Source organism: Syngnathus scovelli, chromosome 4 (assembly GCF_024217435.2).
Source record: "Syngnathus scovelli strain Florida chromosome 4, RoL_Ssco_1.2, whole genome shotgun sequence".
In the NCBI taxonomy this organism is placed as follows: Eukaryota; Metazoa; Chordata; class Actinopteri; order Syngnathiformes; family Syngnathidae; genus Syngnathus; species Syngnathus scovelli.
Window position 1 is genome coordinate 19,121,769 of NC_090850.1, and position 23,706 is coordinate 19,145,474.

The 23,706-nt window shown below is 39.8% G+C and overlaps 1 protein-coding gene across 2 annotated transcripts; it reads right to left on the reverse strand.

The window, feature by feature from the left end:
* Positions 1-704: 704 nt before the first annotated feature.
* slc6a2 (solute carrier family 6 member 2) lies at positions 705-23,508 on the reverse strand. Of its 2 annotated transcripts, none has more exons than XM_049718276.2 (16): positions 23,342-23,508; positions 19,550-21,126; positions 18,869-19,277; positions 15,822-15,953; positions 14,338-14,575; positions 11,613-11,751; positions 11,412-11,546; positions 10,259-10,362; positions 9,370-9,494; positions 9,169-9,281; positions 8,388-8,516; positions 7,421-7,520; positions 5,778-5,878; positions 3,351-3,518; positions 2,556-2,627; positions 705-2,464 (listed from the first exon to the last, which is right to left on the reverse strand). In XM_049718276.2, exons 3-16 carry the CDS (start codon positions 19,164-19,166, stop codon positions 2,441-2,443), a joined length of 1,878 nt encoding a protein of 625 aa, XP_049574233.1. In that variant the 5' UTR covers positions 19,167-19,277; positions 19,550-21,126; positions 23,342-23,508; the 3' UTR covers positions 705-2,440. The 2 variants fall into 2 exon arrangements, with proteins under 2 accessions (XP_049574233.1, XP_049574232.1); XM_049718275.2 differs by having other exon boundaries at positions 19,550-19,666; positions 19,901-23,508.
* Positions 23,509-23,706: the final 198 nt, after the last annotated feature.

Below are 23,706 nucleotides of genomic sequence, written 5' to 3' on the forward strand. Positions count from 1 at the left end.
ATGAAAGATTTTCCTTACTGGTAAAATCCACTGAGCTTGAGTTTTGCTGACACAGCAAACCAGCAAAAGGCAACACAATGAGAGAGATGAGTTCCTGAAAATTGGATCAATCGGATGGAACAAGCGGTCACAATGGAGAAGGATGTTAAAGAACGAGCCTGCTTTGGTCCAATCACATTAGGCTGCCAATTAAGACTGGCTGCGCATCGACTTCGATCGGCTTAACACATTTGGCTAACGTTGAAGCTGTTTTGACCTTTGTGAAGCCAAACGGCGACATCAAGAAAATAAGATTGACCGATCAGAAGGCTTCAAAGTTTCTATATGGATATGCATTCTGGTTTTATTTTTCATGACCAATTTAGAAATATCTTGAAAATTCTTCTACCTGTGTACGTACAATCACGACTTTATATTATACGCCTTCGGTGAATTTTATGACAAAGCTGAGGTGCATCAATTAAAGAATAAATCTGCAGGATTTATAATGGAGATTGTAAGCCTTATCATGGTAGGAAAAGGTCAGTCTGATGAAAGCCCACACAAAAGTGCAGCGGACTGAAAAAAAGGAGGCACAGCAGTCATCCGTTACAAAAGGCCCAGTCAGCAACAGAACAAAACATCATGGCAAGTTCCTGTTGCCGGGAATGAGGTGGCTAGACCTTTTATTAAGTATATAAAAACAACCTAAAATGGCAGTCAAGTGAGTGTAGAAGAAATACTTTATTATGATCGTGTGACTATGTCTTCATAGATATTTGCAACTCACGTTCAACAGGACATCATAGGATATTTTTATTATTATTATACACACTATTTTTGTAAACATAGTCCAGGAGAGTCCATATTCCATAGTCCAGGATTACGCTGAAGAATAGTTTGGATTTTTTTTTTAATATTAGCTACACATCAAACACACATGATATGACATTTAGGACATTTGAAATACTTTACATTCACATTTTGTTATAAACCATTTTGATTAATACAAGATTAGATATAACAAAAGAATATATCTTTATATTTTATGTATTCCACATATAATTGGATTTTTATACATATATTTTTTTTACTCTGTGGCTTCATTTTTTTCATAAAGTCAGCTTTAAAAAAAATAAATTAAAATAATGAAACAAGCAGATTAAATTTCATCATGGCACTTGTATGGCAGTTAAAAGAACAAATTGAAAATGCGTGACGATCCAGCATACTAATAACAGGTTCCTCAAACTACGGATCGGGGGTCCAAAATGGGCATTTTTTGAGTGGGATTTGGATACTTTTACAAAGTTATTTTTTTAATCACACAGTTTTTGGTTCATGGTGACTAATGACGATGAACAGTACAGTAGTGTTATGGTTATACTTGATCTGACAATTTATGCGTATTTCGGTACGGTAACGTCTGTTTGGTGGTTAACCCTGCTTGACGGAAACTTAAAAAGCCCAACATACATTCGCCTCTCTCTTGTACAGCCTCACAGGCGTAGGACAACACACAAAAACATTACAAGTACAAATATGTGTTGGAGCCTCAATGAAAAATCAATAATTATGTTACAAGAATCAAGTCAGTATTGCAAGAATACATTTTTTTGCTAATCATGAAGTTTTTTTGGGGGGGGGGGGTAAAAGGGCTAACTAGAATGAAATGTTATATATATTTATTTATGAGAATATTATTCCATTTCTGGAGAATAAAATTGAATTTTGTTTAGAATAAAATGTCCCGGGAAAGGGGAAAAAATGTGAAATCAAAATTATAATTTGGGAATAATCAAGAAATATTTTTCCTCATGTCCTTCACCTTGCAATCTTGCAGCTATTTATCATAGACAAATTGTATTCTTGTAGCATAAATACATATATTTTTTATTTTCAGAGAGGCCTTAAGACACCTTCATTGAAAACATTTTTAAACAGTTATCACCATTTATTAATTTTTAAGTTTTCACCTTTTTTTGTTTTTTTTGTTTTTACTCTTTGGAGTTTCGCATGTAGATACATATATGTATACATGTATATCAAACTGCTCCCAAAAAGCACAAACAATAGTTTCCTACTCGATTAAGGCACAGATAAGCCCCCCCGCCACAAAAAAAATGCAAATATGGTAACTTAAATAAGAACAACAATAACATTCATGAGGCCAAAAAAGGCAACAAAAAGCGTGTCGTCTGTCAACTTTTGGTTTTGATTCAGTGTCTTGCAAGAGATAACAGTCAAGATTCCTGAAGTTGGTTCGAATGATACTAAACATTGTCTACAAGTACGTGTTTAATGACGTGAAACAACTTTTGGAGTACTTTCATATTAAGTGCTTGACAAAAAAAAAAAAAAAAAACTAGCTGGGTAACAAGAGTGATACAACTGGGTTTAAAAAAAAGGCCCCTCTTGTCTTGCGATGGCGAGAATCCACGAATGATTCTCAGGGTATTCATCAAATGGCCAACCAGTGCCTGAGCTGGGAAACGGAAAAAAAAAGAAAAAGTTGGGGATTTTTGCGGGAGAATTCCAAACAATGGCAGATATTTCCAGGCAAAACAACTACTTACTTTAAACTGCCGTATGTTTCCCTCTGCTACCAAGTGATGTTCGTGTTCGGGAGTGATGCAATAGGCTATTTTCTGCAAAACAATCACAATGTATACAGTGAAACCTTTTGGAATTAAAGTGGCTGCTCAAGCTGTCAGCATCACGGAAAATTTTATTGTGTGTCACTAAAATTTCATTTACCTCTAATATTAAAAGGAAGAAAATACAGTATGCTAAATTACAATTATATTCTCCATCATTTCTTATGTAGAAATTGTATTTGAAATCCAATAAAAGTGAGGTCTAAACAGACTTCTGAAGATTATTTTACTGGCTCAAAAGGAATGCAATCAATCCTTCTCGTGCAACATTTGTGCTAGGATCTTCAAACATTCCCATTATCGCGAATGGTGGATGTATTTAAAAACTGATTGGTGGGTTGATAGGGAGAGGAAATGACACCTCAGAGAAGCAACGTTTTCAGTGCAGAATGCCAACAGGAAGTGCCAGTGAGGATCCCGGCCGCATTTACGGCAGTGTGACGCTGACACAGAACGGATGAAAACAATTTCCCGGTACTTTGATGATTGCCATCGTAAATTTTTGAAGGCTTCAATCCGAAAGCGAACAAAAATTATTTTGGTCGTATTTTTCAACGGGGAACATCCCCAGCAGCTTCAAAGCGTAGGCGTAAGAGCAATTACGCTTGCTTCCGTTATGTAACATCTTTTGTAAACGTGTTTTATCAAACATCACACTAATTGCCCCCATATGTGTTTATGACTATTTACCAGGGTGAAATGAGTTTCACTGACCTCTCTGAAGGTTCCTGGCACACTGCAAAACTTGTACACAGCGTAGATGGGTACACACAGCATGGAGGACATGGCCACACCCCATCCCAACACGTTGGACCAATGGGGGAAGACATAATCGTCATACTTGAGGCCTGATGAGGTCACCGTGCTGGCGATGACTACAAACTGCCAAGGGAAGGACGAGAATTTGTCAAGTGTTGTCACCAGTGGAATATATGACTACATTTTTCAAAGACTGCCATGCTGAGCTTTGATACCCTAAATTGAATTAAATTCCATATCGGCTGCCATATTGACTGCCATATGGCTGTTAATCATGGACTGGGAGCTCATTCCTGGCGTTAGTTGACAATCACAAGTGCATATTTCAAGAGAAAAGGCATTAAGATGAAGACAAAGGTTGGCACATTCTGTATTTACTGATTTATGTAACTTAGTAATTGAAGCTAAAAAGATGGCAGTCATGCTAGCTGCCACAGTTGCGGTGGAGCGCTACCGGCGGTGGAGCGCTACCGGCGGTGGAGCGCTACCGGCGGTGGAGCGCTACCGGCGGTGGAGCGCTACCGGCGGTGGAGCGCTACCGGCCAACTCCAAAGTAAAAGTCCAGAGTAAACACAACAAACATACCAATAAGCAAAAATAAAATAATATTGGCTATACAGTTATTAAAAAGTACAGTGTACCGGGTAAAGCATGCTTCAAGTAGCTGAGTTCATATCATCCTTTTTCTCAGTGCTTCAACAATCGTGTCCACTTGTTGAAAGTGCTTTTCTCTTCTACCGCGTTTTTCCAGTAGTTTGGACCTTTGAAGGTCGAGGGGGATAAATGAGTTATGAACGCACTGGAGCTGCACTGTGTCTGCCTGAGGCAAGTTGGCTCGGGGACAGAGGTGGGGGCTGTAATACTGGTGGGTGTTTACCTGGGCATTGTCAAGGTGTTAAGTGCATTAGACAGAAGGTTGGCCAGAGCTGTCCTGGTGTGTACATTAGTGTCGGCTGTGGTTTGCTTCCAATGACGTTCTTCATATACAACAGCGTGAATTGGAAAAGCATTAAATCACTTAAGAATGTTCCAAACCATCTACCCAAGGTCTTCAAACGGATAGCGGTACATAGTAATACGCAGACCTTCGCCGTATGTTAGCTAAAGTAAACGCGCACTACAGCGTTAGCTTAAACGGCGTCGGAGCTAAATAGTCTTTGATCTAAATAAATGGAGTATGTTCCCAATTCTCGGGGGGATTTCTTTGAACCCGTTTTCTTCGTCTCTCCAAAGAAGAGTTAGGGGAAGGGGGAAGATACACTTTTAGGGTTAAGAGGAAGGAATTGGATAGGGCCATGGTGACAGCCATCTGTCAACCTGCTTCTGATTGGGACAATTATTATTTTCTTGAGTGAGTTTTGGCAGGTTATTTTTTGGACGCCTGAAAAACAAATTTCAGTTAAAGTAGTGGCTTATAGACCGGAAATTGCGGTACATTCAATATTTATAATAACAGGAATGTTATTTCTTTGGATTCACAATAGAGTGCTGAGTTTTGATTCAGACTTTGATGGAAACATTTTGATTCACCTTCATAGCAATTCTTGCTATCTATTTTGGATGTATAACTTGCTCATGGCTGGCTTTGCGTGAACTTTTCTTTGATGGAAAAGACATTCTTCTAAAACTGCCCCGGAGGGAATAAATACTTAGGAGATACAATATCCGGTGATATTCTTTTGATATGATGAACAACACAACACAAAGAAAAACTAAACACCAGAATGGTTTATTTTGGTGTGGGTTTGTGACTTTTAGAGTCCACTCGGTGCCAGGAAAAGTTTTCGTGAAGTACAAAAACGATGGGTGGTAGTTGGGGGGGACAAAAAAAAACTAAATATTGAAGTTATCATAGCATTCATTTCTAGCCAAAGTGTTGTTTTACTGAAGGAGGCAACGTGATGTGAGCTTCACTTTTTAATGGGCTACAATGCTTTCATTATTGTCTATAAATCATTCGACAACAAGAGAAGAATTTACACGTCGTCTTCTTGAGAGTCAAGTGACTCTCTGGGAACCAACAAATGAAACAGTAGTTAAATAGTTCTCATAATTCCTACAGTCATCCACTTTATATAGCACTTGTCCTCACTAGGCTGGAGCCATATTTCGGTTGATTCCACGTATCTTGAAAAGTATTCATCTCAGTGTTTTGCCCTGTTTCCGCCCCAAAATGGAAAATTTTGAGGCTAGCTAACACAGGAAAGTTCAGTTTCTCTCCTCGCTGCTCAGTACAATATAGCTTCAATATTACAGTAATGATAAGAATCGCAGTGAGCCATCTCAACTATAGCTATAAAATCAATTAAATTTGAAAATTTTGCATTAGGTTTCAAAATGATAAATGACCAGATCTCACTGAAACTGAACGAGTTCTCTTACCAATAGAAAAGCAGGGCTGACAAACTTCCAGCACAGTCTCCAATAAAGTCCCGGCTTGAAGCCCATCATCCGCTCAATATCTTCGCTGAAGCGGTCCACGCCTGAAAGAAGATGATACTTTTTTTTTTCCTAGCCAACTTCTGTGCTCCCAGCAGGCAACCCTCAAAGCCACCCCAGATGTGATCTAAGCTGACGTGATGGAATTGGCACATGCTTGCTAATAATCAAGTCCTTATAAAATATTCTTTGTTATGATTTTACTTGGCTTTACCGCCCGTCTCCTACTTCTAGATTTGAACATCTCACCTTGTAATCATCATAGCCATGAAAAATATGATAATCTATAACCTGTGGAACTCTATTTGAAAATAATATTTTTGGATATTGTCAAACTAAACAACTGAGATATTTTGGTTTCACAACAGTATACACCCTGTTATGACTGGAGATGTGTCATGTGGCTGTGTGTTCGGAATTAATTTTATTTGGAAAGCCCTCCCTATTTGTCCATTTTTAAAACTCGTTCAAAGTCCAATTTTTATCCTTTGGTTTTCGACTGACTTTACTGATATTAACACTTAAAACATAATTTGTGGCTTAATTAGACTGTTTTCACTGTCTTTTATGTTGTCCCATTATTATATGTAAAGTGCTTTGTTACAGCTCAAGCTGTTGTTGAATGTGCACCATAAATAAAATTGTGTTGTATTGGAAAAGCTTACAAGAACATCTGAGATTTGTTTGGTTTAGAAAATTGGATGTTTTTTTTGTGACAACTTTGTGCTGAGTCCCTTTTAACATGAGTTGGAACATGATTGGTTAATTTGGAACACAGCCAAATCATCTTTTATAATTTATGTACACTTATGCAATCACGTCTCAGTTGTTTTGCTTATATTTGACTTCTTGAATTTTTTTCCCACAAATGAGTAGGCGTAATTTTCATATCATAAAACTCTGACATTTGAATGGGTGTGTGTTGACTTCATAGCCACTGGGTACGGTTTATTATTTCACACTTTATGTCTGGTATTTTGACTTGCATTCTTTTATCTGCTTGGAGGATAGAAGAACTGAAAATAAATAAATAACTGGAATAATTGAAATCTACTGTTACGTCTGCATCAAAATCGACAATTCCCAAACCCAATTAAAGAACATAGATTTGTAATCAGGCAATGGAAAATGGCAATTTCCTTTCTAATTTCCATTAAGGACCCCCATTAAATCTTTTGTTGTGTATTGCCGGGCCACACCTGAAGGGTCACGCAAAGGTGAACAACTCAATATAAAAAAGCTGATTATAGCTAATTGGAAAAAAAGCAAGAGTAGCAAATTTAAAACAGCTGATTGGATTAGATTGTTATCTAATTATAGAATCAACACAAATTGACCAGTAATATTTCTGACATCATTCACAGCAGTTCTTGACAAACCGCATCAAATCATCGCAATCAAATCTATTCATTTACAGGTAAACACAATTTGTGCAGCTCTTGAACGTCACATTTCATTAAAAGGATAAAACACTTTGTTGTTGTTTCCATCGGCACCCGCGGTCGGAATTTCCGCCCGTTTTAATTAACAAGACAGATGACGCGGTGAGGTCGTTCATAAAGGGGGACGATAATACAATTCCATACCGTAAAACCACGACACGCCGATGGCCTCGATCAGCACGGCAAAGAGAATGGATGTCCCGGCGGCGTACTTGTCCAAAAGAGTCAGCACATAGATTCCCCCCTAAAGGGATAAAGAATATATATTTAGTTTTTTTCTTTAAAGATCAAATTATTCACAAGCGAGTCCTCAGTGGTGCTTGTCAGAAGTCGTTTTAGTGAGTGGGCACTTTGACTTGTGCTGTATCTTACTTTCCAAATCTCATGTGAATGAAGGAGCAGGAAGAAGAAGATATTAGCTTACTTTTCTAATCATTTGACTGATTTATTTAACAGAAGCCAAACAATTAATTTTGTTACCATTGGAAGGCTTACAGAAGTTGATGTGGGGGGAATGGGAAAGCTGATCTTGCATCCTGAATGCCTTTTTCATTAAACACTAACCGGTTCATCAGAGTTCTTCTTTTGATCGCTCCCTTGAAGGAGCTCCTTTGACGTTTCTAGGTCTCATGAGATATGACGAATTTTTTTTAAGTCGCCATGACAAGTTTGTTTTTCCGTGTTTTGATACGTGGCTGAAGCCAGCAGATTTTCATGGATAATCAATAACAAATGGGTGAATGTTGATATATTAATCTTAATTTAAAAAAAAAAAAGCATTTGGCTGCTCTCAGAATATTAACAGGCATTGATACTATTCATTTCCTCGAGTTTGGGTTTCCATCTAGGTTTCAAAATGGGGTTAGAGCTTCAAGTCTGGGCAGAATCTTTTACAATTATTATTATTAGTATTAAACATTTTATTATCCCTTTAGGAATCTCAAAGTGCTAAAAGAAATCCCAAAATCAAAGATGAGGTATGGTTTCATATTCGGGTTCTGAATTGAAACATTGAGAGGTTCCACTGAAAGCAACAGCAACAATAAATTTTGTTATCAAAGCAGGACGAGCATTTGTTTATTTAGGTGATGATGAACCTTGTGATACTCACGTTAGTGACGCAAAGCAGCGCAAACAGGAAAGTGCAAAAGACTGTGGCGAAGGTGAACAGCTTCCTGTGCCTTTTGAGGATCTTGTGGTCATCTGCCAGGCCCGTGATGACGGCCTCCATGCCACCCATCTGATGAATAATACACGCAGCGCTTTATTATTTTGACCCAGGCGAAGGATAGGGACAAAAAACAGATCCTGGGTCAGTTTTTATTTGGGTTGTCGATTGTCCAGAGCAAAAAAAAATGAAGAAAACTGAACACTTTACTTTAGCGTTTTTAGCATTAAATCTAATATAGGAGTTGCATGCGTGCTTTTATTATTATATTAGCTAAACTATGCATGCTTTTATTATTATATTAGCTAAACTAGCTAAAACTGAATCAACAGTGTACCTAATTTTTTTCTTAACTGTCTCCAGACATTGAAAATCCATTTCACACCATTCTTTCAAATATTAAAGATTATGTGACAGACTAATCAATTATTATACCCATTCCAAATGATCTTGACATTTTGAGATCAAAAAACAAACAAGACATCCCACCAACTTTGACATTTAAATGAAGTGCTGGAATGATGCATGAATTATCAAGAGTGTTTCCACAGCTGCTTTGGGTTAGTTTTATCAGTCATTTCGTAGTAAACAAAATTTGCTTCCTTCCAGATAGCCTTTAATACACATAACTTAGATACAATTTTACAGGGCTGCAACAATTATTCTTATAACTGGTTCATTTGTTAACATTCACATCCATTTTGAGTTCTCGGTCGAGACTCACCGAACTGTCGATGCCGAGAGTCAGCAGCATGATGAAGAACACAATAGCCCAAAACGTTGACCCCGGGAGGGTAGAAATGGCCTCTGGGTAGATGATGAACACCAATCCTGCACCTGTTTGTGCACAAGCAAACATTTTAAAACACAACGCATAGACTAAGGCGCATCCCCTCTGATAATACAGCTTGATGCATTTATTCACCCTCGGTCGCCACGTCTTCTATTTTCACCCCGTGTTTGTACGCCATGTAGCCCAACACCGAGAAAATAGCAAACCCTGAGAAGAAACTGGTGACGCAGTTGACAGTGCTGGTCAACAGAGCATCCCTGGAGAGACAAAACAACCATAAATATTATTGTAAATAAAGTCCAAACAATGTCAATCTGTTTTAACCTTTCTACTTTGAAAGTGTCTTTCATTCCAATGGTTAGGTGTCTCTAATCAAGCGTTCCATCTGTTTATTTTGGAAAAGTAAAATTATATCTTCATAAACAATTTTGACCTGCAGCTGGGAACACAGATTGGTTCCAAGAGCAATGTTGGCTGCAATGCCGACACACCCATCAAGCGGAGGTTTAAAAATGTAAAAAATGTCAATTTATCAAAAAGAGGTTTACCCTGAAATCCCCCCCTTACACTATGTGCAAGGCAAAATAAAAAACACGCAAAGGAGGGGGGGGGGGGGGTAAGTCGCTAATTTCCATAAAACAAGCTCAAAACCATGATTTCAACCAGAGTGTTAAAAAATGAAGTGTTTAATAATTCGTCTATTTTGAAATTGTGATTTAAGGTGAGAGGCCGGTCGCCTGTCAATCGCAGCACGCATTTGACAAACAACTATTGGCATGTCTATTCACACCTTTGGGTAATTTAAGAGTCATCAAGACTATCTAAAATTAATTTTTTGGCATGTGGGAGGAAGCACAGGGAGAACATAAAAACATCTGACAGGCTGACCTGAGACCAGATTCAAACCCAGAACCTCTCGCCTGTGAGGCAGCTGTGCTTCCCGCTATACTGTGCTGCTGGGTTCATATTTATAAATCTAAGATGGACCTTTAAGGAGTGTGTTTCTGTTCAGGATGCTTACCTGTAACAGTTATTGTCAAATTTGTTGTAGCTAGCAAAGGCAATGAGCACCCCGAATCCTGCGCCAAGGGAGTAAAATATCTGAGTGGCTGCATCGATCCACACCTAGTAGAAAAATAAACAATACAAGGCAGCTTTTTATTGGCTCGCCAATTTAAATAAATAACACATTCCCAAAAAAAGAAATTTCGGTGAAAAGAAAATCAATTTAAAATTTGAACCAATGAAAGCATATTTGGGTGACAAAACAAAAAGTATTTTTCTGCTTACAAAGATTCATGTGGTAATGAATTTCACTGTCCCGCAAGTCAATTCAATTTTTCCAAGTAATTTTTTTTTTTTTCTCTAGTCAGCCCAGTGAGCGAGAGATTTTATCTGCAGTATTTAATTGGAAATTTCGCTTTTATTATCCCCGAGGTCTTGATTCAGGACCAAACAACTTTGATTAAGTCAGAAGGAAAGAGTCTCTACAGACTGGACTCAACAAATAGGATTACATAAGAAAATACGATCAGATCTTGTGTGCAAAAAAAAAAAAAACAATTACGCAAGAAATTCTCTGTAGAGACATTTTAATGGTTTTCTAAGTTTGTGTCTTAAACCGCCTGTAAATATTGCGCCATGATAAATGAAGATGTTCACCAGTAGCATAAGCAAAAGGTGACATATGATGGAAAATGTACTTTTTGTTTGTTTGCATAGCTTAGCTGTTTCTCTGGACTACCAGCTCGCCGATCAAGGGTAAAATCAAACCACAAGTAAATCTTTTATCTGCCTAATTTGGATAATGTGTCTCTGAATGAGCTGTCTGAATGTCTGGCCCCACTGTTAAGTAACTTTGGGTTTGCTGGTAGTTAGACAGTATATGCTGGCTGGATGTTTGTCATGAAGGTTGAGAACATGTCAAATCTGGACTTTTTTAAAACTGTCCCACCAAGCTTTTATGTTATCAAGACTGCTGAGATTGTTGTTGCATTAAGTACTTTTTTTTTTCCAAACGCATTTAGTATTTTTAAATTCCTTTTCAATACATATGTTAAATAATTGTTTTATTAATTAGATTTCTATTCATTTTGATCAAATCTTAGAAATAAAAAAATAAATCTTAATGAAATTTGCCTGTGCCACCAATACAGATTTCTTTTTTTGCTGACCTCCAGATTGTTGAGCCTCTTAAAGTCGATGTGCAGGTAGGCTCGAATGCCATCCATGGAGCCCGGTAAGGTTACTCCTCGAATGAGCAGCACAAACAGGACCACGTAGGGCATGGTTGCCGTGATGTACACCACCTGAAGGAAAACCAGGAAACATTTTAAATTGGAACGGTAAAATTAAAGTGAAGTGGGCTTGAATACCTTCCCTGAGGACTTGACACCTTTCCATAGGCTGAAGTAGAGAATGAAAACCACCACCACCAGGCACAATGACAACTCCCAGCGAGGGAGGCCCAGATCGTCGATGCCTCTGCTCTCGTGGAGATGCAGCACGCCGCGTCTGGATTTTCAAGTTTGAATGAGATGTTTCACAAGACGCCTTAAGTGGCAACAAATTGCCTCAGACACAATCCAAATCATTGTAAAATTCTTTCCAGAAGGAAGCTATCAAAACCATCTCCGGCTTCTTTCCCTTAAGTGCAAACTCCAGATTTCCTTCTTGGAAAGATCGAAAGTCAACTATATGTGGATGATGTACTGTCTGTCAAGATACATTATCTTGTTGAATACGTAACAAGTATTTAACTACCACACAATATGCCTCTTAACTTATGATAAATATGAAATACTATGAAACATATGGTCTTGATTGCACAATGGCAGATACTTGGAATATATTTCAGGTATAATCTGTTTTATCCATAAAATAAATGTCTTGGCCCATTATAAGATTTTTAGCTGGAAATATAGCCGATTACACCGTGGGAAAAATGGGGAGATGGAATTTAGCTCAATTGTTTTATATACTAATATATAAGACACCAACTGTTGTAGAAGTATTTAAATGAAAGGTATTTTTGACTGCAATGAACTGAATGTATCATTATTAAATGCCGTTTGCGCCAGGAGTCATATCTGTTACGATAACATATATCTTCTAACGCTACTCGTACATTCGAAGATGTTCAGACTTGGAAAAAGACTCTGAAATCAATCAATGAAGATCTCGACCGCAGTTGACACGATCGCTCTCTGTTGACATCTTTGCGTGTTTTCAAGAGGAGGGAGTCAAATTGTAGCGGAAATCTCTTCCCCTCTTTATCTCTGAAGGACAAATACCTCAAAGTATATTAAGGATTTGATAACTCCCCCAAAATAGTCTTATCATGACGGGATAACACCGGTTTCTAACCCCGACAGACAGAAACGCTCAAGATGAAGACAGACCAGAAACACGGGCGCCAAAGACGGCCCGTCGAGATGTACAACCCGACTGTTTTTGACCTCAATATATTTTCTTCTGTTTGTTTCCCATCCTCTAAATTTAATTGAGTCAGCATGTGATGCGGTCCTGATAATCGGCGAGACCCAACACAACAACCGAGCCGAGTACAAACAAGCAGAACAACATCCAGGCGGACTTCGAGTCCACTTTTATGTGGCCTTATCAGAGAGCTGATTATATATTCAAAGGGTTTTTTGTGTGTGGGGGGGGAAGGAGAACCTCTGGGAGCCAGATAGCCACTGGAGGACACAGACTCATTTGGAATGATAAATGCGCAGCCTACGCTCTGACCTGGACGCAGTGTGTCGGTGTTGCAATGCCCCAAGGCCTCCTTGTCCAGCAGATAGCGTTGATAGCGTGCGGCTTGTAAACGCTCGCTGGTAACATCAATTCAAGTCCCTTTGGCCCAGTTACTCTAAGCACATTTTCTCTTATCATCACACAGTGATCCGGTTCTGCTGCTGCGCTCGCTTCTCAATGATGCCATTGAGTCGGTTGTATGCTGCCTTGTCTTTTGCGGTGATTACAGAACAACGGAACAAGAACGGAGTCTTCAAACGAAACATTGGAGGGAGTTAAGGGAAAACAGAAATTAGATGTTCTATCTAATTTGACCGAGATTAATCAATCTGATGATGGCTTTGTTGTTGCCATAAGGTTTTTTTTTTGGGGGGGGGGAAATAACAACTCCTGTCTTTCATAATCAGGTCAACCTCATTTGAATGACCATCTGGGTTTCATTATCAACGAGTGAAAACGATGACCTCTTCAGAAGGTTATTCATAAACTATCTCAGCGATATTAATATCGGGTCATTTCAGGTCAAGGCTGAAACGAATGACTTGAGAAAAAAAATGCTCGAGGCAAACAGAAGGAAGGAAGTTGTATTACAAAATGTCTCGAGAAAATTGATGATAGCAACGCGTCCAGGCTCTATAGTAGCAAAGCGGTCCCGAAATATGATGCACCCCTCTGCCATACTTCACAGTTAGCGCTGTGCTTTGCTTTCGCCACACTTAGATTTTGTTTTTTCTTTCCAAATGACACAACTTTGTTTTCATTCATCCACAGAATATTTTTCCGCTAGCGCTATTGAAAATTCTGATGCTTGGTTGCAAATTTCAGATATTCATTGTGTCCTCTGATAACATCCATTCTTGTTTAATGTTTGATTTATTATTATAGATTCATCCACAGAGATGATCTGATGTGCCAAGCTTTTTTGTAAGTCTTTAGCTGACTCTGTCTTGTTTATTTTTTTACTTTGTTGGGCAATCTGTGCTGCGCTATTTACAGGACAACAACTTATGAACCTTTTATCTTAAGTTTACATTAAACTTTTTCTCCTCACAATTTTTTATTTTCCTTTCATTACGACTTTTTTTGCCAATAATGTTTTTGCCATTGCATCCCGAGTATCACGATATCTAAAGTTATGTAAACATATAAGTCAGAGTCTGAGTTTTACAAGAGAACACAAATCACCTTGTAATGACACTTATTCAATTGACAGCACCATAAAATGGTGACCTCATGAAAGAAGACTGAGTTCCTCCCTGCAAACGCTTGTCAAAGAACAAGGTTGTTCCAAAGAATGATTTCAGTTTCCTCAAAATAGCACAACATTAAAAAGTCACTCACTCGTAATATTCTGCTGCCGGAGTGATCTTATACTTGGCATACGAGGTACCGTTGCCCAAGACCGAGCTGTTGATGTTCTGGGGGTCGGTGCAGTTGGGGCTGTTCCAAGGGTTGTCGCATTTGAGCCACGGCAGCTCGCGGGTCATGGAGGAAAACAGGTAGTGGAGTGACCAGGCGATGATTACGTTGTAGTAGAAGCCCACGTAAAGGGCGATGATGATCACGGTGTAGCCTACACCTGTGGGGCAAGGCAAGTTCGTTGGATTGGTAGTTAGTTTCTTGACTTTATTTTTAGGACTAGCAAAAGTCTGACACAAGGCACGGTCTAATTTGTCCGGGGGTAGACTAGATTTTGTTTTGGTATTTACACAGACACACGCAGCTTAGTCCGGTTTGCGTCATCGTCACATAGCCAAACTGCCAATGGAAGCTGCTTGTCTCATTTTTTGTAAAATTGTTGAAAAGATGATGTAAAGTTGGCTAGAGATCACTGCTCTTGGGGTACTCTATAACTCATACGGTTTACATCATCAAGCATGTTTGGTGTTATTCACACCACATTGTTTCCTGAAATATGGCATAAATATGAAACATATTTAAAAAAAAAAGAGTCTACATGTTGTGTGAAAGAAGTAAATGAAAAATAAAACAGGACTGCAAATAGATCCAAACAAGACTCAGAGTAATTGAAGGGTTAGGCAACTTTGTGTTAAGTTCCACATCCCGTGTGTATTTAGGATGAGGCCGTACCTGCAGATGCTCCTCATCTAAACATAGTGACTTTCCTGACGTCCGCTACTAGACATGAAGGCAAAAACATGGTGGGCTGGTTGTCACGGTTCTGATAATAACAGGAACTGAAAGTAAGCAGCAGTCCCGGTCAATCCGCTGTCTGGCGTTAAGCTCAAAACACATGGCTGGAAATGAACACTGGTCTCGGTCGTGATATTTACATGTTTTTGCCATTTGTTACAAAGGAACCTTTTAAAAATGGGCGAGTCGTATTTTGTTATACTCCATCAACAGGGAGCCTGCTATTTGTAAAAATAAATAAAACCTGACAAACATAAATGTATCGCTTTACAATTTTTTTTTCCCATTTGAAGCAGAAGCTTTTGTCTTTGTCAAAAGTAAAAATAAAATAAAATATGGTACAGTCCTGTTTTCTTCATGAACCAGGAAGTAACCTGATTGACAAAATGATGGCCAAAAAATGCTTTCTAAAATTTTCACATGAGTTAATTCTTCAAAATTAAATTTTTTGCATCACAATGGAACCTTATATTTTTATCAAAGTGAAAAATATGGTACAGCCCAGTTTGGCTCTCTGTCCATGTTCTCATGAGTGCAAATCTAGTTTACTCTCATTTTCTGTCTAAACTTTTGTATCATTATTATTTTCCATCTCTTTAAAAAACAAAAGTCAAAGTAAATAACATGATGATTATGAATGAGCACAGTGTGTGGTGCAAATTCCAGTTCACCTTTAAAGATGGGGCAGATCTTCCACACGGTGGCCGCCCCCTCCCTTGTGTACTGGCCCAAAGCCAGTTCCATGTAGAACAATGGCATCCCCGCGATGACCAAGAAAAGAATGTAGGGGATCAAAAAAGCTCCTGAAAAAAGGAAAACAGAAATAATTGCATTGGGGGGGGGGGAAAGACAATCAAGTGAGCATAGCACCCTGTGGATGTGTGACATAACGATGTGGAAATGTCACAGTGATTTGGTGGACAATAGAATTAAGGAAATAACGGAACAAGGCCATTCGTGATAATTAGAGGCAACACGTTGATGATAGAATGAGCTGGATGTGCTTGTATGTTGGAGAGGTGACCATCTTGACATTCTGGGAACGTCAACATGCGTGCGTGCAAGCAGGAAAGGCACAACGCGGCACTACGAGGAAATGATCTCCGGTAATTGGATTTTCCCTCACGTTGCAAACGACACATTATGTAGAGTAATAAATAGCTTTTTGCCGCGGGCTAATATGATTGACAGTCCGGTGGCGGAGCTGAGTACTCTTGGGGGCCACACACACATCATGCTGCCCCCACCCTACCCGATGCAAAGTTGTCAATAGTAAGTCGAGGTAGAAAGAGAAGCACAAGGTGTCATTAATGATGAACTTTTAATGGCTCACCCAGCAGCTTTAAGGCTCACTTTTTAACACGGCAATGACTACCTGCATTTAAATCAATAGCTGTCTGTCAGTCTAGTTACTGTAGGTCCCATTGGTACACGCATTCGAGTCAATATCGATCCGTCGTTCTGTCTGTCTGCTTGTCTGTCCTTCCTCCGTCCATCCTTCCAATTGTTTGTAAACTCTGTCTGCCCGTCTATCTTGTTCGTTCATCCATTTTTCTGGCAATCTGTCTGCAATATTTCTACCTGTCTACCCATCCGTCCATCTGTCTGTCCAATTATCTATCTATCTATCTATCTATCTATCTATCTATCTATCTATCTATCTATCTATCTATCTATCTATCTATCTATCTATCTATCTATCTATCCATCCATCCATCCATCCATCCATCCATCCATCCATCCATCCACCCACCCGATCCATCCGTCCATCCATCCTTCCATCCATCCACCCACCCGATCCATCCATCCATCCATCCATCCATCCATCCATCCATCCATCCATCCATCCATCCATCCATCCATCCATCCATCCATCCATCCATCCATCCATCCACCTAGCTATCTATCTAGCTATCGATCGATCAACCAGGTCTGTCCATAAAATAATCCTCATTTTTGTCCACCTTTTATGAGAAATCATTCGCATGATCAGTATTCTTAACATGAATATTAATTATTGATAATATCATTGATTAATAACGTCATTAAAAGAACAGTAGCTCACCACATTACAAATTCGACTGACTTGGTGAGCTATTTTTAGAACAGGCCTTCAGGCTACTTAAGTGGTCCTGGGGGTCACAGCCTGTTGCCTGTGGAGACCATGTTGGTGACCCCTAACCTATGTCAATCTGTCCATTTATTTACCGCCCATCCATACATCAGTCTGTCTGTCTGTCCGTACATCAATCTGTCAAATCAAACCTCTTTATGTCAATTTGTTTGCCTTCCTGTTTGCCTTTAAGGACTAAAAGGCGCTCTCTGTCCATTCACCTTTCCTCCATCTATAGGTCTACTTGTCTGTCTGTCAATCCCAATTATTTGAATTTTTTAAAACAGTCCTAGTTGTTTTTTGTCCAGAAAAAAAAATACACCATCACGTATCTGCGCCAAACCACCATGTATGGCAACTTTTATTTTTATAGGCAAAGTTTTTGCTTTTAGTAAAAGAGATTGTGATACAAGAAAACAGTGAAGCTGTAAAGCCGTCAATCTCGCTCCCGCAGGACGGAGAAACAAATCCTCTTCAGAATTTGAAGCCAACAAAAACAAAGCTTGGTGTTCAACAGGAGGCACATGTCGATGGTTAAAGATATTTTAAGACATAATGGCCTGAATAAAACACACGCTCAATCCTTCGAGGTGCTTCTCTCTTTCCACTATTTGTTGAGTGAACTGTTTTTGTATGGCAAGCATAAACTTACAGCATGTACATTATCATGAGGTATATATTGCTTGTACGGATTCCTCTTTCCGTCTCACTCCTCATCAATGCTTGAAATGTGAAAATCAACAAGCTGATTGTGAATATTCACCACCCACATGAGGATTTGTGTCATGGCTATCACGGAAACATGGCGAGACAACAAGTCTGGTGAGGTGGGACCCCCCTCAGCTTCTCTTCCTACATTCACTTAGAAGACCCGTGGGGGCGGGGTCTGTTTGCTCATCCGGAACAAGTGGTGTCTACAGTGGGAGTGGAGGTGACTGAAATGCTGTGCGACTCCCTTCAGTCTGCCCAAAGAGTTCCCTCGGATATCGTTCACTACTAAGCACTCAACAGTTTTGCAAAAACAGACTGGCGAGAAAGACTAAAAGCATTGTATGGAATGATACACACAACCCGGCATGTTATTTGAAACTCTTGTCGCCCCCCCTGACCAAGAACAGATTCAAATTTTCTTTTGTACCGCAAGCCATTAAAGGATGATTTTTGTTTCCTACGTTATATCTATTATTGTTATCAATGGATATTCAATTTGAGTGTTTTAGAGGGAAAAAAAAGAAAATTGTTAAGCACATTATTATTGTATTAAGAAAAATTACAGTTATGCATCACTAAACAGAATCATTAGTTTTAAATCACTGGAATTGAGTCAAAATACATTTGGTAAAACGTACTGAAGCACATACTTGATAAAGATGAAATATTATTGTCACTTACATTCCTGAACATCATTATTAGTTTTAACACACAAACCGAAAGAGTGCGTATAAAAGTCAAACAGCCATCCACGTCTCTATTTGGTGACAGGTGCCCTAAGAATTGTTAATGCACTGTGCATGCAAACTCATCATTTGGAAATTAATTTCTCCACCAGATCAGCCCATGGTGCACTATTTATCAATTGCATGCATGGAAAGAGTATGTACTCACCCCCTCCGTTTTTGTAGCACAGGTAAGGGAATCTCCAAACATTCGCCAAGTCAACCGCGAAGCCAATGACTGAGAGCAGAAAGTCAATTTTCTTGCCCCACAACTCCCGCTCCTCCCCGGTGTTGGACCCTGGCATCCCCGGGGATTGACTGGGCGCTGGGGCGATTGACGAGCTGGTGTACTGCACGCCGTTCTGGTCCTTGAGCAACAAGAGCTCGACCTCCTTTTTTTCCACGTTGCATTGTTTTAGCGGGGCGACCGACGAGAGCTTGTTCTCGGGCACAACCTGGATGTTCATCTTTGGAGGGGTGCGCTCTCACGGTCCACTCGGCGCGGTGTGCGGGCGGTGTGCGAGCGGGCGGGTGCTCTCCACGGGGAAAAAAGCCGGCGACACCTTCGCGTACATGGGCTGCGAAGGGCAAAGGAGGTGTGGTAAGGTTAAGTCACCGTGCGTAAAAGTTGCACCATTACGCACGGAGAAAAATACACTTTGCGAGTCTTGTCATTTATAGCTTCTCCTACATACTTTTACAAGACACAAATGACTCAATATTCAATAAATAACTTCTTAATTGCACCAAAACAAACTACTCAATTCATAAAATCACCCAGAAAAATGTCTCGTAAAGTTTTTGGGGTAAGCCAATAAAAGGTTCGGTCGGCGTAAAAGCACGTACGTACTTGGTAACTTAAGTACAAGTCTCCATGAGCCGGTGTCGGTCTGCTCTGGATGCGTCTGAAGGGAGCTGGCCCATCCTGAAGAAACTTTTAAGACTCGCCTTCATCCAACCAGAGACGCTAATAAAAAAAAAAAAACCTTTTTTTTTTTTTTTTTAACCGGGTTTCCCATCCACGTGATGTACCATAATTGGCCACTTTGTCTCCACTGTCAACTGGGTGCGCTTTTTCTTGTGTTTATTTATTTTGTTGTTGCGCATGAAGAGCTCAGGTTCTCATGAATGCATCATGTGCATTCTGTCAACTCTTTACATTTATTTAGGTTAATAAAAGGCCAATGGAAAGAGTCTTTACCGCTGCACCATCACCCCCTGTCACGTGCACCCAACCTAGAAAGTCAAAACAATTATTATTTTAAATCATGCGAATATTAATTGGATTCTGAACATTTCTATTTACCTTGGCCAGTCCAGGTTTCCACTCCTTGGATTCCAATCATGCCCCCCCAGTGTTGACAGGGGGGGCAAATGTCGGCATAGCCCCCCCACACACACCCACCGCCTCCCTCGAGCAACCCCAAGGCCCCTCATTACTGCCCCCTACGGTGTAGGGTTTTCATGCCATTAATACAGTATATAATTTAATCAAAAAGTAAATCAATTTATTTCGGCACGAATAGTGATTAAAGATAACCCAACAAAAAGAAAAACGGTTGGTCATTTTATTTTATATAGTGCTTGCTTGAGAAACCAAAAGCAAGGAGGTGGGAATGCAGATTGTACTGAACCAAGATAGTTTAAATGAAAGTTTTTTTTCACGATTAATTAAGCATAAAAAATAGATATCCATTTATTTGCTAATCGATTACCTATCGATCAATCGATTAATCGTTGCCATTCTACTCGTTACAAACTTCCACAGATGCTTCCAACTTTGGTTCTAAACACAATATTACAACTAAGTTTAGTTAAGGATACAAACACAAATACACCCTTCGCAAAACGTGTTTGCATCAGAGCGTTTCGTTTGAGTTGTCATTTAGCATTACACAAATTCTAACTCCAATTTTGCATGCAAGTAAACTTGCAAAAAATAATGTTTACATTATCTGTTTCTTCTCTGCACTAAAGTGATCAGATTAGGCTTTTTCTAAGAAGCAGTAAAAGCATTGTGTTCCACACGTAATTCAATTGCACATCAGCTTTTGCCAGGGGGAATGATTTCTATTAGATATGCTTGATCAGTTCATCCCATTAAAGTCAATGACTGTCCTCTTTGCTCTTCGGGGGGTTTGTTTTATAAAAGCCTAATAGGCTCGGTTGTTGTGTTGTGTGGAGATTGATTAACTGCAGTGAAGAGGAGCAGGTAACAAGAAAAGAAGATGACTTCTGTTTGTTTGGCATATTGGACATTTGGCAGCAGGCATCGGGTGCAACTTCGACTGGACTGCGCTGACTGAACCCGTAACATTTTCCCGTTGCTGCTTTAAAAGTCAAGTTGATTTCAACTCATCCTTACCTCGATCGCACTCCTCGGTCTGTCTGTCCCGTTCTTAAGGTTTAGTCGCTCGGCTTGTTGACCTTCAAGATGAGAAGGTAATGAAACGAGACGTAGCCTCGCAGAAGTCACACCATGAACCTCTGGTGCATCCAGCTACAGTCACAACCTTCTGCCTTTTACCGTATTGACCCACATCGTGCGTGAGGAGTATCCTTACTTGCACGCAAAAGAGGATTTTGGAGTGTCTGTGGGATTTTATACTCCATACATGGAGAAGCTACTTCCTCTCAAGTATTGGCGTTCTTTCCCAGACTGTTCAGATAATTAACTCAGAATCCTTGAGGGACAACGATTGAAGGGGAACACATTTTTCCCAATCGTTGTTTGTTCTGGATATTGATAAAAAAGGTGCGTTGGGAGAATTTTGTCCGCCAAACCCATCTTCCGTGGATATCTGAGGAGATCAAGTCCAGATCTTGGTCATGGTAGTCCATAAGGGGGAGTTGAAAATGCGGATTAGAATAAAGTTGTAGATAAAGAAATGTCATTTCATTTTTACGGCGGCTGCGACTTGTACTCCAGAGTGACTTTTAGTCCGAAAAATACGGCACTGATGGTGCACCTATTATCATAAATTTGAAAAGGTTTATCTAATATTTCATTTATGTAGCATGCATTTTCATCTGCGGATTTTTGGATTCTTGGGATTTTTCATCTGAGGATTTAATGCTAACAGTCAGTAGTTGTGATTGATTTTGTGTGCCTTTTTGCATAATATTTAGTTTACGTAACCTGCCAACATTAAAAGCAAGGTAAGCCAAATTGTGATTTACCGTTTCACACTGCCAATACACATAACCACTGATGAGTCCGTTGATGCCCTTCGTCCAAAGAACAAGTGAACCAATCAAACAATTGTGAACCACCCAAAGCACAGGGGCAAGAAAATAAACCTCTTGTGCAGCTAGCACCGTCACACCACTGACGTTTCATGCGGACCTGCCCTGGCCGGGACCTTCACTGTTTGGACAAGCCATCACGCAGGAAATGGGGAACAATCACTTCGCTGAGAGAATTATGTAGGGAGAGAATCAACAAGGTGTCATCTGGCACGATAAGGAAACCTAACAATGAGGTCTAGAGGAACTCCCTGATGAGCCCTACCAAACAGTTGCCAGAGACCAAGACCTCAGGAGTTAAGGGGATTTTCATGAGGCCTGTGTTCTAAATTGGACACAAAATAATAATAATAAAACACGGCACACTGTCTTTTGCTTTCGGGGGACAAAAAGAAAGGAAACTGGCATTAATTCCAGGGAGAGATGATCCCTGGATGTCATCAACCCAGAAGGGCAAAAGCTCGCTTGATCTTGTTTTTCGTTGCTTTAGCGTTGGTAAGCTAATGAGGTATGCTAAATTGCTAGCCTTGATTGTAACCTGCTAAAACAAGCATTTTGGTACCAAAGGTAGCACTAAACCAGTCAAAGTTCATTTACAATGGTGTGAACAGCTTGCCTTACTGCTACATTTGCTTGCCATTCACAGGCTATAAAAATTTCACCACACCCAGAGGTGTGTGTGACGATGATCATTGGGACTTTGGGGACTTTATAAACATCAAAATTGAGCAAATTTGCTAACAAGCTGCTAATCTCTGAGGTGACATGCAAACACAAAGCAAACAATATAACCCTAAACTTGTAGGCACGTTGATATAGTTTGCATTACAGACATCAACCCAGAATGTTCCTATCATGTTTATATTACATATAAAGATCTTTAACAACTCTACGACAATAATTTACATGCTCAGCTAATATTAGCAAAATGTTTTTTACGAATTTAGTTAACGTCTGTGCGTGTTTTTGAGACTTCATCCTGTTTTCATAAAAAGGAATGATCTACTCCAAGGACATAGAGCACATATAATAACAGTTTGTTCCTGTTCCTGCAACTTTCCCTTGAAAATACCCACCCTAGTGGAATGTAATGTTTTCATGATGACATCCTGATTTTAAATCATAATGCAGTTAAACCCCCCAAAATTAACCTCACACTTTTTCAGTTCACTACTAATAATACATCTTAAACATCAGCCTTTCCTTCCCCTGCAGCATCCTGACAGAGAGCTGCCACACCCACTTGAGACGTCTCGCTGAGCTCAAGTCTTCATATGAAACTTTTGAGGCCTGTTCTTACTGAATTCCAAATTGTGCCACTTTTGAAATTTCATTTGGAAATCAGTATAAATGAATTCTAGTGCTTAGCAAAAACTTAAGCCCTATTTCTTCTGACCTTTACTCGCCGGGCCGGCCCGTTGTCTTCGCCGTACGTTCGATACCCGTGCGCGGTGTGGGCTCCTAACCGAGGCTGCATGCTTGCTCAGCCAGGTCCTGCCACCAAATCACATTAGTGGGTGCGTATCTCCCACAATCTGCTGCGACAGGATCAGCCCCCAGGCACTGCTGAAATGGATACAGCAATATACAATGTAAGAGGGAGGATGGCTAAGGGTGTGCGTATGTGCGCCTGCATGCGTGTTAGTGAGAGGGGGGGGGGGGGGGGGGGGGGGGCACACAGGACCAAGTCCCAGCGTCTTTAAAAGGGACAAGAGGCACGTGCCTCCATTGATCTCATCATCTTGGATCCAAATGAAATGA